At 45.0% G+C, this 14,840-nt stretch overlaps 1 protein-coding gene across 1 annotated transcript in view; it reads right to left on the reverse strand.

Moving 5' to 3' along the window:
- Positions 1–14,840, reverse strand: part of N4BP2 (NEDD4 binding protein 2) — a 337,469-nt gene that overhangs the window by 114,874 nt on the left and 207,755 nt on the right. The window contains exon 9 of the mRNA XM_082258615.1: positions 8,121–10,114. Coding sequence (XP_082114741.1) covers positions 8,121–10,114 — 1,994 coding nt within the window. The remainder of the gene's footprint in view (positions 1–8,120; positions 10,115–14,840) is intronic.

Here is a 14,840-nt window from a genome sequence, read left to right on the forward strand (position 1 = left end):
GTGAAGAAAATCTCTCCCTGCAAGCGCGACTGGAGGACTTTGAGAACAGGGCCAGGCGCTCTAATTTGCGCATCCGGGGCATCCCCGAAACAGTCATAGATCTACAATCCACCGTTACTGCCCTATTTCAAGAATTAGCTCCATCTATACCCATCGAGCGCCTGGAGATGGACCGCATCCATCGCACCCTGGCCCCTCGCCCAGCTGATGGCCCCCCCAGGGACATAGTTGTGAAACTCCACTACTTTCACACCAAGGAGCAACTAATGGTGGCGTCCCGCAACAAGGACTCCCTGATATTCCAAGGCCACCGATACCAAGTCTTCCAGGATCTTTCCCAAGCAACATTAACAAGAAGAGAGATGAAACCACATCTGCAGCTTCTCCAGCAACATCATATCATCTATAAATGGGGTTTCCCCTTTGCACTACGTTTCTCCTTCAAGGGTTCATCCTATCTCTGCAGATCGGCTGATGACCTTCACCAAGCACTTCAGGAACTCCATCTTGCTCCATCTGAACCAGGAACTCCCGGCGCCGCTCCGCCTCACGTTCTCCCCAGAAACTTCAGGAACCTCATGCTCCCAAGACCTCATCCAGCTTCCACAAGAGGGGGCACTTCCAGGAAGACTCCATGGACTGAAGGACTACCATCAGGACCCCACTTCCTACTTCACGCTCCAACAGTGAGCCCTCCTTGCCGCTCCACATGAGCGCCTGTACCTACTCATGCCTTTGACTGCTTGCACCTCCTTTCCTTCCCTTTACTATTCGATCCTTCCTTGCTCTACTACTCTTTTCCAGCTCTCTCTCTCCCTTCTCCCCTCCCCCCCCTTTTTTTCCCCTCCTCCCCCTCCTTCCCCCCATATTTCCCCCCTCCCCCTCACCACCCCCTCTTTCCCTTTCCCTCTACCCCCACTTTTCCCTATTCCTTCTCAACCTCCTGCCTTCCCACTTTCCTGTGCCCTATCGACTTATCTATCCTCCGCATCACCCCTCTCTCCCTCCCCACTCGCCCTCTTTTCCTCTCCAACCCCCCACCCATAACCTGTTTCTACTTCTGCCCAGATTTTTCCTCTCTCCCTCATCCTACACATGGTTTATTGAACTAAAGGCTTGAACTCGACTTCACACAGGTGATGCTTGTACCCCCTTTTTATTTTTATTTCTATTTTTTGCAATATACCAGCCTACAAGTCTCACCGCCTCTTTCCCCCCACCGTATGTTGGTTTGCCTCATGATCTCCATGGTTTGTTCTACCCTCTGGTCTCACCCTCAGTTTTGTTACACTTTACTCCGCAACTAGAAGTGAAGCCCAATACCCAATATTCGCTGGTCGGGCACCAATATGCTATTCACTTAACAAGTTTTACATTGATAGGCTATAGGAGTCTTGGAGACCGACCACTGACCCCCAACACGGGTCCACCACTACCCCTTTGAGGTACATTTTGGACCCCATTTTTGTCCTTGGTGGCAATCCCATTTACCCGCCACAGGACGCACTTACTTCCCTGACCTGACTACACTAGCCTTGTACTAGATCTCCATCTTACACCCTCTTCTCTCTGCTCTATTTCCGCTCTTGCCCTCCGGCCCTTCCATCCTCTTCCCCCCCCTTTTTTTTTTTTTTTTTGAGTGTCCCCCCAGGGGCGGGCCGCCTGATCCACACCCCCAGACCACACTCCCTCCCACCGACCCCACATAATCGCTTTTAGCTATGGCGCCACTGAATGTACTCACACTCAATGTTCAGGGCCTCAATTCCCCCAATAAGCGTACCAAAGCATTCCGCTCGTTCGCTGCCTCCACGGCCCACGTAGTCTGCCTCCAGGAGACCCATTTCACACCACAATCTACCCCCAAATACTTTGGTCGCCAATACCCCCAGGTTTTCACCGCTTCCGCCTCCTCCAAACAAAGGGGAGTCCTCATTGCGTTCCACCGTACGTCTCCTTTTACTCCCATTAAGGAAATCAAGGACCCCGACGGGAGATATCTACTTTTGACAGGACACCTAGTCGATAGTGACGTCACGATTGTCTCGTACTACGCCCCTAACAAGCGCCCACTCTCCTTCCTCTCCCACTTATTGAGCGTCGTCGACGCCCACAAACGTGGTACCCTTATCATATGTGGTGACTCTAACCACACGATTTATCCATTCCTGGACAAGTCCCCTATTGCCCCCTCCTCCAACTCCTCTCGCCTTACATTCCAGCAACTCCTTAACCGCCACTCGCTCCTGGACGCTTGGAGAGAACAACACCCTGCCAGACGCCAATATACCCACTACTCCTACCCACATAAGATCTTTTCCCGCATAGACCATATCTTCTTGACCATTGGTTCCACCCCCCTCCTATTAAATTCGACGATTGTCCCGATCGCCTGGTCCGACCACAGCGCGGTCTCCATTTCCTTAACCTCACTAATCCCCAGGCCAACCCATTCCGCCTGGTATATTAACGATAGCCTGTTAGCAAATCCTATGTAATCACTATGTACAGAATAACTCGTCCCCTGATCTCTCCCCTCTAACCTTATGGGAAGCTCATAAGCCAGTCATTAGGGGAGTGTGCATCAGCCAGGCCTCTTTTCTGCGCAAAGAAAAGCGCCTCCAGCACAAGCGCTTGGAGGAAGCCTTCACGCGAGCCTCTGCCGCCTTTCAGATGCACCCATCTCCCAGTTCCAGAACGGAGCTTGAAAAAGCCCGCCTCGAGCTGGATCTCTTCCTAACAGGGGCAGCAGAAAAAACTCTGCGCAGATCGCGTCATAATTTCTACATGAAAGCGAATAAACCGGACACTTTCTTGGCCCTAGCGCTTCGCAATGCGGACCATACTCCTAAACTCATTAGATTGAAACTCTCCCATAACTCCTACTCTAGCAATACATTGAAAATTATCAATCACTTTCGTAGACATCTTACCGACCTTTACCAAGCTGATGGTTCCTTCCAACAAGCTAAAGTTGACGACCTCCTCTCCTCTATCTCCATGCCCACCCTTTCCGCCCCGCACAAGGCTACACTTGATCAACCGATCTCTGCTGAGGAAATCCATGAGGCTATCAAAGCTCTTAAACCCCGTAAACGCCCCGGCCCGGATGGTCTTTCAGCAACATATTATAAGAAATTTGCTCCCATACTTGCACCGCTGCTCGTGGCTGCCTTCAATTCCATACTCTCTGACCACTCCTTCCGAGCTGAATCCCTCACTGCTTCCATTTCCATGCTCCCTAAGCCCCATAAAAACATAAAACTCCTAGCAAAGATTCTCTCTAACCGTCTCAACCTTCATATAGGCTCCTTGATCCACAGGGATCAAGTTGGCTTCATCCCCTCACGCCAAGCCAGTGACAATATCCGTCGGGCAACACTTATAGCACATGCAGCCCGTACTCGTCGCATACCTACCTGCTTTGTGTCTCTTGATATAAGGAAGGCCTTTGATACACTATCCTGGCCTTACCTACGCTGTGTTCTACGCAAGTGGGGGTTTGGAGCCCACTTCCTACGCTGGATGGAGGCCCTGTACAGTAATCCTTCAGCCTTAGTTTCCTATGCCGGCTTTCGATCAGACAGGTTCCCAGTTGAAAGAGGCACCAGACAAGGCTGCCCCCTCTCTCCCCTCCTTTTTGCTCTCGCTATCGAACCTCTTGCTATCCTCATCCGTTCCAATCCCAATATACAAGGACTTGAGCTGGGTGGTCATGCTCACAAACTCTGCCTTTTTGCCGACGACATCTTGCTCTTCATGACCTCCCCCCTCATCTCCGCTCCAAATCTGCTGTCCACCCTCGCCACCTTTGGTAACGCCTCGGGCCTGCGTATAAACCTTCAAAAGTCTACTGCTTTGAATGTCTTTCTACCTGACGCCCTACGACTCCAACTCACTGACACTCTCCCCTTTACATGGGCTGACAAGCATATCCCCTTCCTGGGCATTAAATTCACAGCCAACCCACAGGATCTTTACTCTGCGAATTACCCTCCTATGCTAACTCACCTCACCTCCCTTATGGCTAAGTGGAACCACCTTTCTCTCTCCTGGTTAGGGAAAATAACGGTCACTAAAATGACTCTCCTCCCCAAGATCCTCTACCTATTCCGCGTGCTCCCAATTATGGTCCCATCCCACTTTCTCCGCATTCTCCAACACCGTGTCTCCACCTACATTTGGGGCAAAATTAGACCGCGTTTACCCAAACCTACCCTTTTCACTCCCAAGATCAGGGGAGGTTTGGGAGTGCCCCATTTCCAGAAATATTACTATGCAGCTCAACTCGCCCAGCTGCCAAAATATCATGCCGCAACCGAAGTCCCCCTTTGGGTCGCTGTTGAATCTGTGGACTGCGACCCCCTCTCCACTGCCAATCTCTTGTGGCTACCCTCCTCTCAGCGCCGTTCTCTTACTAACCCAATTACCCGCCACAGCATGCTCATCTGGGACAGGCTCAAGAACCGCTATTCCCTCCAATCCTCGCACAACCCATTGCTCTCCTTTCTTCATAACCCATCCTTCTCCCCAGCCTGGTCCTCCCTGTCCGTTTCGCTAACTGGTCTAGAGCCGGTGTCCTCCGGGCACACCAATTTTTCTCTTCCAATTCCTTCAAGCCCTTCCAAACACTCTGCGAAACACACCACCTTCCCCGCTCTGAACTGTTTAAATATTTACAGCTGAAACACTTTTACGCTCCATGTACTCCCTCCGACCCGAGATCCAGCAACCTATCCTCTTTCGAGCGAACCTGCAAATCGGACCCACATAAGCGTGGCCTGATCTCGGAACTTTACTCCCATCTGCTCTCCCCAATTTCCTCTGCCCCTCCCACCTACGCCGCAAAATGGACAAGAGATCTCTCCCTTTCTCTGGATGATGCCGACTGGGCACACATCTGGCAGGCTACTAAATCCTCCACACCCAACATCGTCGCTCTGGAAACGAATTATAAGGTTCTCACTAGATGGTATCTAGTCCCCGCCAGAATACACAAATTTCTCCCCAGCTACCCCCCGCAATGCTTCAGGGGCTGTGATGCAGCGGGCACACATTTGCATGTTTGGTGGGATTGCCCCATCGTTCAATCTTTTTGGTCTACAATATTCCAGATCCTTTCACAACTCTTTGACATGTCTTTATCTCCTGATCCCTCCATCGCCCTCTTGAACCTGAAACCTGCCGCTCTGACGCACCGCCAATTTAAGCTTCTTCTCCATGTCACCACCTCCTCCAAGCAGACCATAGCTAAGGCTTGGAAAACCCCCTCATTATGCGTACTGGCCACTAAACACAGGATAACCCAAGCCATGATCCATGCCAAAATAGAGGCTGTCCTTCAGGACACGGTCCCGAAGTTTGAAAAATTATGGACTCCTTGGATCACCCATTTTTTGCCCCCTGGTCTTGACATCGCTTTGCTGCGCCCATGATTGTACCCTGGGCCATGAATCCAAACTTATTCAACCTGCGGTTCTCTGGTCGGTCCTCCCCTGGGGGAAACGTGCACCCCACGTCTTCCCCCCCTTCACTTGACCTTTCCCCCTTCTCCCCCCCCCCTTTTATTTTTTTTTTCTCTCCCTCCCCCTCTACCTTCTGCTTCTCCCTTCCCGCCTTTTAGGCGGCCCTTGATTATTCCCACCCACCCATGTATCATGGTCTCCCAGACTCCTCGGGCTCTTTGGCATTGTCCCCCGTTGGGGTGCCAAGGGGCTTTATTTGTGTTGTCATTTCGTGTCTCTTATGGGGGACGACACTACAATTTAATCTCACCAATGACTTGCACTCTTCCTCCTGCTTGTTAATCTACATCCCTGTTATACGATGTTACTATTAACGATTTTGTTCCACTCTGTATTTTTACACCACAGTTGACTGATTCACTGTTACTGATTTCATATCGTTGGTACCTACTGCCATATGTTGTGCTCAATGTCGCACTTGATTGTTCACCCTTTATTCTAAATAAAATTTTTGAACAAGAAAAAATGTAAAGTGGAAGGCAGGTCAAAACCGTACTAAGCCTAAATCTACTACAATTCTAAGGCCTATCCTATATACCCTGTAAAAGGAAAGATGGCTATATTTACCTATTCTGAAGATGCTTGGGTCGGTCACATGATTGGGTCCCAGCACAGGCTTCAGTGTAGAGGAGGGATAGCTGACAATGGAAGCCCCATAGATGGGTGTCGTTACCATCCAGGCTCTGCAGCCATTGTCAGCCATCTCTCCTCCACACTGAAGCTGGCTCTGGAGAGAGCATGTGACTGGACTGGAGCGACTTCACAATAGGTAAGTATACACATCCTTCCTTTTACAGTGTAGACAGAACAGGCTTACAATAGGAGTGGGAGTGGGTTTAAGCTTAGTTTTGACTTGCCTTCCAGAAAGGCACTTTTTTTTTCTTATGTACTCTGCCTACATTGGCTTCCAGTACACTATCTATCTTTGCTGTAGGGGACATTAGAAGGAGGAGTCCACCTAAATTGGATATATGCATTACATGTGGTTCGGTGCATTTCATCATGAACTTTTAGCATTGAGAACAAACCAGAATTTCACAGTAAGAGCCCATGTCCCTAACTACTGCCCATCTCTAACATGTATTCTTCTCCTACCCTCTCTAACCTCATACATAAAGTGGAACTAAATTGCAATGTAAAAAAAATTCTAGCAGGTAGGTATTTATAGTAGTAAAGACTCTTCCCATGCCTGGTAGCAGTTTTTACTTATTGCAAACTGACAGCTGCCCACATGTACAGCTCAGTGTACAACCTGTATGCATTGGAATTATGTAATCCTGGCTCAGCAAATCAAGACAGCCAAAAGCTACAGACCCAAGACAAGATGACCAGAAGATGGAAGCACCAACAAGGGAGCAAAGAGAGGGAATTTAGATGTTGCAGCCCTGGAAGTGTTCCATTGGCAGGAAAGTCTGCCATAATGTGCAAATACTGTATACTATAAGTATATATTTATACCAATATCTTTGGTAGTATAGTATAAAGTGCAAACATACTAGAAGTTAAAAATTTTCATACACTTTGACCTACCCCTAAAATTAACTATTTCATTATATTCTCCACTGAGGAGTTGGAGGCTGACATGGAAGACCACCACTTCTGAAAATACGAGTTGCCTGTCACATTGATCTTTACGCCAATACATTTTTGCCACGCTTTTTTAGGGTGACATAAGCGCCTGGAATTTATTACCTGTTAAATCCTATGTAACTCTTCACACTGCAGGTGCACTGCGCTTTGAAAAGTCCTGTATGCTACCATCTTTGGTGCAGTTTTTTAAAAGTGCACGAAAAAAGGAATCTTCCATTGTAAATCAATGGGAATGCATCAAAAGCACATCAAAAGTGCATCAGTGTGAAAGGGCCCTAAATTGTTTAATCAACGTTTTTGTTGAGGGGACATTCTGGAAAATGTTCTATCGATCAGCAGCTGTAGCCAACAAGCTGCTGATTTGTGTATTCTGACAGCGGCAGGTGTGAGGGAAAAGGGATTCCTCCAGTCCTCTTTTTTTTTTATAGAGGATTCTGAACGAAAAAAGAACAATGTATGGACAGCTTAACTTTACATATTTGCTTGGTTTAGATTAGTTTCCCAAAATATTAAAGCTACAGACAGCCATGCAGCGAGTTGAGAGGAAGGTCAGTAATGAGAAGCTGCAATGAGTTTCCAGAAGCACCAACACACTGTATTAAACAGTAAGAGTATCAACGCATAATGAAAAGTAAATTAAAAATCCAACAGGACAACTGATATTTCCTCCTAATGGTCATTGCAGGTGGTCAAACCAAAGACGTCGTATGCGAAGAACTTACAGCCAGAATCCCCCAGAACACACTGGATAATGAACCCACAAGCCTTTTCCCCAGTTTTGGGTGGGCAAACCATCTTTTCAACCTGGCTCCAACCAAATATGACTTTTTAAAAAAAGCCTGAGTGTCAAGTTATGTAAGATAATGGCAGTTATGACACAAATTACAGGTTTGTATCTGCTTTTATCAGTGCAGAGTAGATTGTGACTTTATTTTACTGAAAGACAATGAAAACTGTATTTTACTGAAAGGGAAAATAGCTGTGCAAATCTGTCTGCAAACATACCTGGATCGATTCCAACAGGGCCAAACAATTCAGTGAGCTGGAAGGCAAGTTCTGGAGGTAAAGATAATTCTAAATAGTCAAATTTTAAAGACTCCTTGGGCTGTGACGAAGAGTTATTTTGTGGTTTATCTGATTCTACAGAAACAGGTAACACATCCTTATTTTCTTGATCTTTGTACATATCTGTTAGAATAACACCTTGACTGCCATCAGTTTCATATACAACTTCATTATTAGGAGGATTCATTTCCTGAGTAATGTCTTTCTTGATGGTTTTCTCATTCAATATGTTATTGGTTTCAATATCTATATGAAGAGTTGGATCTTGAGGATTAAACAGCCCCCTTTCTAAACCAGAGGACCACCCTATATGGGCTTCAATAGTATCAGGTGCTGAGGATGGGCCAGGTTGAACACTGTCCAGTATAATGCAGTTAGCAGTCCCACTCATGTCAGCAGATGATAAAATATTGCCATTCTTTAACTCTTCAGCAACAACTAGGGGTACATTATTAGCAAAAGTATAATTTTCTACAACAAAGGCACTGCTGTCTTTAATACTGTTGTCATCCACTTTCAAGCTTGCAGACTGTTCTTCAGTCAATTTAGAATTATCAGTTGGTCGAGAATCATCAGGGTGAATACGGTCTTCCTCTAATTGACAGTCATTTTCTACATGTTCACAGTTTTTATCTACGTGTTTTAACCTTTCATCTTGAACATATTCTTCTTTATATATTTTTTCTCCAGAATCAAGAAGCAAATTTGTTGCCCATTCAAGGTCTTTATTGCACCTTTCAAAAAGATCTTTCAGCACATCAAAAGAAAGGGACCTAAACAACATACAAAGAATTTGTAGACTATCTTCATCTTGTAGACTTATTATCTCATTTTCTTCTACAAATGTACTTTTGTGATGCATCATTCTATAAGGTATATTTTCTGGAGAATATGCATTAGTTTCTAATGACTTTGATTTAAACTGATCAACTTTTCCTGTAAGAATCTTTAATGACTCAAAGACTTCCATTTTATTCTTCTCTACTCTCCATGCTATTGCAAACTCGTGTGGTTCCGTTTGAGTGCATATACTGATTCCAGTACTACTTTGGTCTACAGCATCTATCATTTCGCATGGAGGCAATGTTCCATCAGTTCCGAAGCAACTATTACTAAAGGTTAGAGCCAACTTACACTTTCTACAACTGTGCTTGCCTGATCTCGACATAAATTCCATATCTGCTGCAACACTTGACATCTCTGAATTTATATCCTTTACAGTAACTTGTGGGCCTTCCTGTAGACCTTCAGGGGACTCAACACCAGATTCATCGACTTTGTGTTCTACCAGAGTTTTATTTTCATTGTCATTGTAAGGGGGAACTGCATGTAATTGATTTTCCATTTTTTGAAAATCCATTTCATCAAAATTACTTACTACAGAAGATTTTGTTTCCAAGTTGGTCATTACTGTAGTAACATCCTCCTTTGGAGCAAGCTCATTGAAATCTATATGCTCCAAACTGCTGTCATTTTTTTTTTCTTCAGCAAGGTGCTGCATAGCCTTGGTCTTCTTTCTGTTTCTTGGTGCTCTCTGACTTATAGTTTGTTCCAAAGGCCAGTCCCCAACAAAACTTAGAAGCTCTGGTCTTTCAGTCATTTGGGATGAACTGCAACCAACATCTGAATTATCATCTTTGTCTTTAATTTCCTCCTGTACACTTATTTCGGTAGATATATTTTCAATACTGTAAGGCTGATTCTCAATGGAATTATCCTCTAGGAAATGAACATTGGCTGAATATTTCTCAGGTTCATCATCTGTATTCTTTAAGTTTTGCTTCACAGATTCTATTATATTCAGTGAGATTTCAGGATCATTTCTTCGTTCATCTGAGACAAGGCTTTCATTTTCACCGATTTTTGTTACATCTGTGTCAGAATGATTTTTGGCTTCTGTTGTAGAAGAATTATCTTCTTTAACCAAGTTATTGCTGGCAATAAAGATTTAAAAACACAATTAAATTGTTTCAGATTAATAACATACATGTTAGATAAATAGCAAATGATAATTACGGTATTTAAATAAAGCATAAAAAAAGGCATAATGTGTGAATATGGTAACTTAAAGTGATACTAAACACACACTGTTTAATTTGCATTGTCCCTTCTATTTCTGTATGTGGATGATGGCACTGTAAATATTTTAATTAAAAAAACAAAGTACCTTTTCCTTAATATACAGCTGTCACATGACCCAGATCTTTCCCAGGCTGTCCACAGAAAAACATAAGCAAGAGGAGCTTCTAGTCCTCTGTATTCCAAAGGCTGTTTTGTTTTTTTTGAACATGTGACCAGCAGCAGAGTAAGGCCTCATGCACACAGGGCATTGGAAAAAATGAGCTGCAGATCCACTGCTAACGCCAGAAAACGACAGTTTTTTCCCACTTTGGTGTGGAGTTCCCCCTTAAGATCCCCAGAACGTAAGTCGCACCACAAGTCGGATCATCATGATCCGACGTGTGATGCAACTTCTATTCAAATCAATGGGCTCCCATAGGTAACCATTGACTTTCACATAAAAAAAAAAAAAAAAAACGTATAACGTGGCTTAAAGCTGTATAAGCAGTGTTAAGCAGCGTCAGACATTTTTACAGCTCCTCAGAACGCACTGGCCCTGGGGTTTTTTGCAGCTTGAAAACGCCTATGCCACTTACAGCTGCAAAACGTCTGTGTGTGCATGAGGCCATAAGATAACATAGAGGAGCGTTTTTAAGCTGCAAAAAAAAAAAAAGTCTGACGCTCCTAAAAGCAGCTGCAAAAACATATCAATATGTTTTGCAACTGTTTTGAATTGTCATACAAACGCATATTTGAAATCAAAACTAAAATTAAAATTTTTTGGCAATAACATGGTGTGTGCGGCTTTCTGCCAGTCAGAGGCTGTGTCATGCCCCTCCAGCCTATGTCTCCGAATAATACAGAGATGAATCCTCCATTAATCCACATGTAATACCCCGCTCCCATTGTTATTAGCCGTTTAGTGGGCATGGAGGAGGAGGAAGAGAGTGGACTGTCATTTACCACTGTGTATATGCCCACGTGTGACTCTATAGTCAAATGGGCTGCTCAGATGTAATAGGGAGAAAATGTTCAGTATAGAAACTCACTTAAAACTGAGCATGTGCAGAGTTGCCACCACAGCTGCAAATTTCCTAGAATAATTGGAGACATGAACAGGAGGTGGAGATAGAGAGCAGTTTGCTCAACCAGGGTTTTTTTTTTTTTTTTTTTGCAGAATTAAGAAAATGAATCTCATAGGTGACTGAGTAAGTATGAACAGCATTTAATACAGTATTTATTGATAGTTTTTATGATGTGGTTTTAGTGACACTAAGTATAATCGGTCAGCCAAATACAAAAACTGTTGAAACCTCCTAACCTCCTGTCACAGTCAAAGTGCTGAGACATCCAGATAATGTCAGAGCTAGCCCCTAAGACATGGCTCCTACACCTTCATATTGGCCCATCATGTACAGCCTAACTGACAAGTAGGAAAGTTAAAGTGGTTGTAATCCTCAGACACTAAATATGAACAAAACATATCCCTCGAAAAAGGTCATCCAGCGCCCAGGGGAAAGATGGTAAACTGCGCCTCCCCGCCCAAACCCCCCCGGGATCGGACTAATAGTGGTGTAAGGTCTGTAATGTTTGTGACATGCACTGAAATAATACTTAGTGTTACACTGCAGCGACCCGGAGAGTTTAAAATTGGTGCACACATATAGGGTAGTGGTCTGTGGTGTCACCAGAAGGAAAAAATGTCCCTGTGGTGACGGTATGACTGGGAGCAAAAGATTCTGCTACAGTATGTGGTTTGTGTCAATCTGAGGAGGACTGATTGGCCTCTATGTCAGTGGGATGAGTGAGGGTAGGTGGACTCTGAAGGGTGCATAGACCTAAAGGGCTCTAGGAGGGCAGTGAGGGAGGAAGAGAGGTGAAAGACCTCTAAGGGCTCATTCAAACATGCTGCTCTCATTGCTGGTGTTTGACAGGTGGTGAGGGGGGCATAAGTTGCTACCATCTGTTTTATACCTAAAAATGCAGACATACTGTGCCTCTATGGTATGCAGTACATGCCATTTCACTTTTGCCATGTGCAGGGCCTTGACTGGCAGCATCTCCTTGTTCAGGTGGGTGGTTGGGGCTCTAAAAATGCAGCTCAACTGCCTATTTTTACCTCCCTCTAACCTGTGTGAATAAGCCCTATGGCCTTGCTTACACTTGTGCTGGAGTGTGGAGGGTCATAAAATAAGTTGAGTTGAAGTTTTACTGTCTCCACCCCTTTAAGCTTCAAAAGGCAGCTGTATGGGGTATGCCCATGATGCAGCCGTGATGTTTTGCTCAATAGGCTGCCCTACAGGTAAGAAATTTGGAAAATAAGTCCATGACCCTTTTCTAAAAATGTATCACATCACACAATGCTACGGCACCATGTGGTTTGGTGTGTGTAATAATGTGTGCATTAGCAGATGTGTGGGGGTGCCCTTAACCATCAATAGCACTGCTGAGCATCTACTAAAGGACATTGCGCTTCTGTGTTTGTCAGGAAAGCCACAATTTTGTGCACAATCCTGACATACAATACTGACATGTAAGCAGGATCACATTTTTGGGCAGTGGTTTGGCCGCAGTGCGATTGTATGTGCAGTTTACCTGCAGATTTAGGTGCACTCCCAATAATTTCTCATGGACTGTGCATTTTCTGAACGTGCATGCAAGGCTGTGATTTGCTTTTATGAAAACACGCGGTCTGCTAAAATCAAACTGGGATGGAGAGGGTGCAAGATATGTGTGTGGAATGCTGAGCTGAGAGCAGAGGCTGCAGGACAAGTGTTGTAGAGATTTATAGACAGAACAGATAAGAGAAGGAGAAGGGGAAAAAATCAACAGGGCAGAGAAGCGAGGAGGATCGGTGTGACTTACTGTGTGATCATGCAGGAAAGGTAGAGAGAGATGTAGAGGGGGGGAGCGGAGATGGAAAGGACAAGTGAGTGTAAGTGAGGTGTCCTGGGGAGGAAAGCAAGGTGAGGGCGGGAGTGTGGGAGAAGAGAGTGATTAGAAGCTGCAGTAAACAGATAAGGGAGACTTAGGATGAACAGAGGAGTCAGGGGATCAGTAGATAGGAGTGACTGTGGCTTACATTCACTGCATGTCAGTGTGGCAGGAGCAGCAACTGAAGCTCCCAGTGCGCCCCCCCCTCACCCCAGATTAAGACACCGCCCAGGGCAAGAGCCCCTCCCGCCCATCCTTTGAACCAGCCCTGCTCTATAGTGTGCACTTGTCTCTATCCAAAGCACTAAGTGTCATTTCTGTTTGCTGCCTTGTTCCTCTGCTATCTGCATAAGTTACTTCTGACAAGTTTTCCTGATACCACCCTGCTTTGTGCTTCTGTGAAAATCCCTTTTCTCTCTGTGTTTTGCAAGGCTGTACAGTACAAATTGTGGCAGATGAACGGGTACAACTTATATAGGAGGATTTGTTTCATCTATGTGCATAACCTGAGACTAGTCACTTCACTGTGAGGGTTTACAACCACTTTAATGAAAGGAAGGATAAGCTTTGATACTATCCAAGCCAAAAGATATGGTCTTGACAGGTGCCTGCATTTATTTAAGTAGTTTTTTTTTTCTTTTTATAATTGATGAAGGATTCTACTGTAAACATCTCATCACTGACAAACATAGCAGGTTCAACAGTATACTTTCAGCTGAATGTGTCTCTGGAGCCATGAATTGCCTGGTATAGGTAGCCATTAAAAAATTGAAAAACCCTGTGCTGGCTAAAATAAGATTTTTGTACTCCCTGTAGAATCCTTTTAAGTCTATTGAGTAACGCAGGAAGTATTTAACCTTCTCATTACATTGTCGCCTACAGGGGGATTGGACACTGGAAAACAAAAAAACAGTAGACGAGCCCGGGATAACAGCTGCTAGTACCAGCATGCCTTAGTTTTGTATCAAAGCATGCTGAAAAGCAGATTGGCATATTGGTCCTTGGGACAGAATATCCTGGTGATCTAGCAGTGCCCACAGAACCAGAAGACTTATCAGGTCACTTTACCACATTCATCTGGGCCAGTCCGGGGCAATTAGGATCCCCAGAATGCCCTCCATCTAGATCTTGAGGAGCAGATGAGGAAGAAGCTTTGAAAAAAAAAAATCATAGATCCGGGTGTACTAATCTCAGAGAGCCACTAGAGCATTTACAGCTTTTGCCAGAGGATTCCCTTACTGGGATACAAACATGTCCAGTTTGTTTTTTAATGTAGAGGCAAGGGGATCCCCTTTCAACATCTCCTACCTGAAACACAGGTTCTGGAACACCTCTGGGTGTTGGGACCACTCTCAATGGTTTAGGTGCTTCTAGTCCAAGCCTGGAATGCACATGGCTGCCAAGCCTGGAAAATGAAATTCTTCCCAGTACAGAATCTGCTTGATTCAGCAAAACTTCTGGTTCTTCCCTGATGGCTCATGTACACCACCGCTGTATCGTTGTCAAACAGAATGATGTTGCAGGGTGGTGCAATAACGAAAAGAGAGCCAAATCACTAGAAGCTCCAGGATGTTTATCTGGAGATGGAATCCCTCCAACAACCAACCCCCCTCCCCCAATTGGATAGGTTGCCATACTTCACTAAAATGTAGCAAAAAGAAAAAA

Source organism: Pelophylax lessonae, assembly GCF_965119305.1.
Source record: "Pelophylax lessonae genome assembly, chromosome: 1".
NCBI classification, from domain to species: Eukaryota; Metazoa; Chordata; class Amphibia; order Anura; family Ranidae; genus Pelophylax; species Pelophylax lessonae.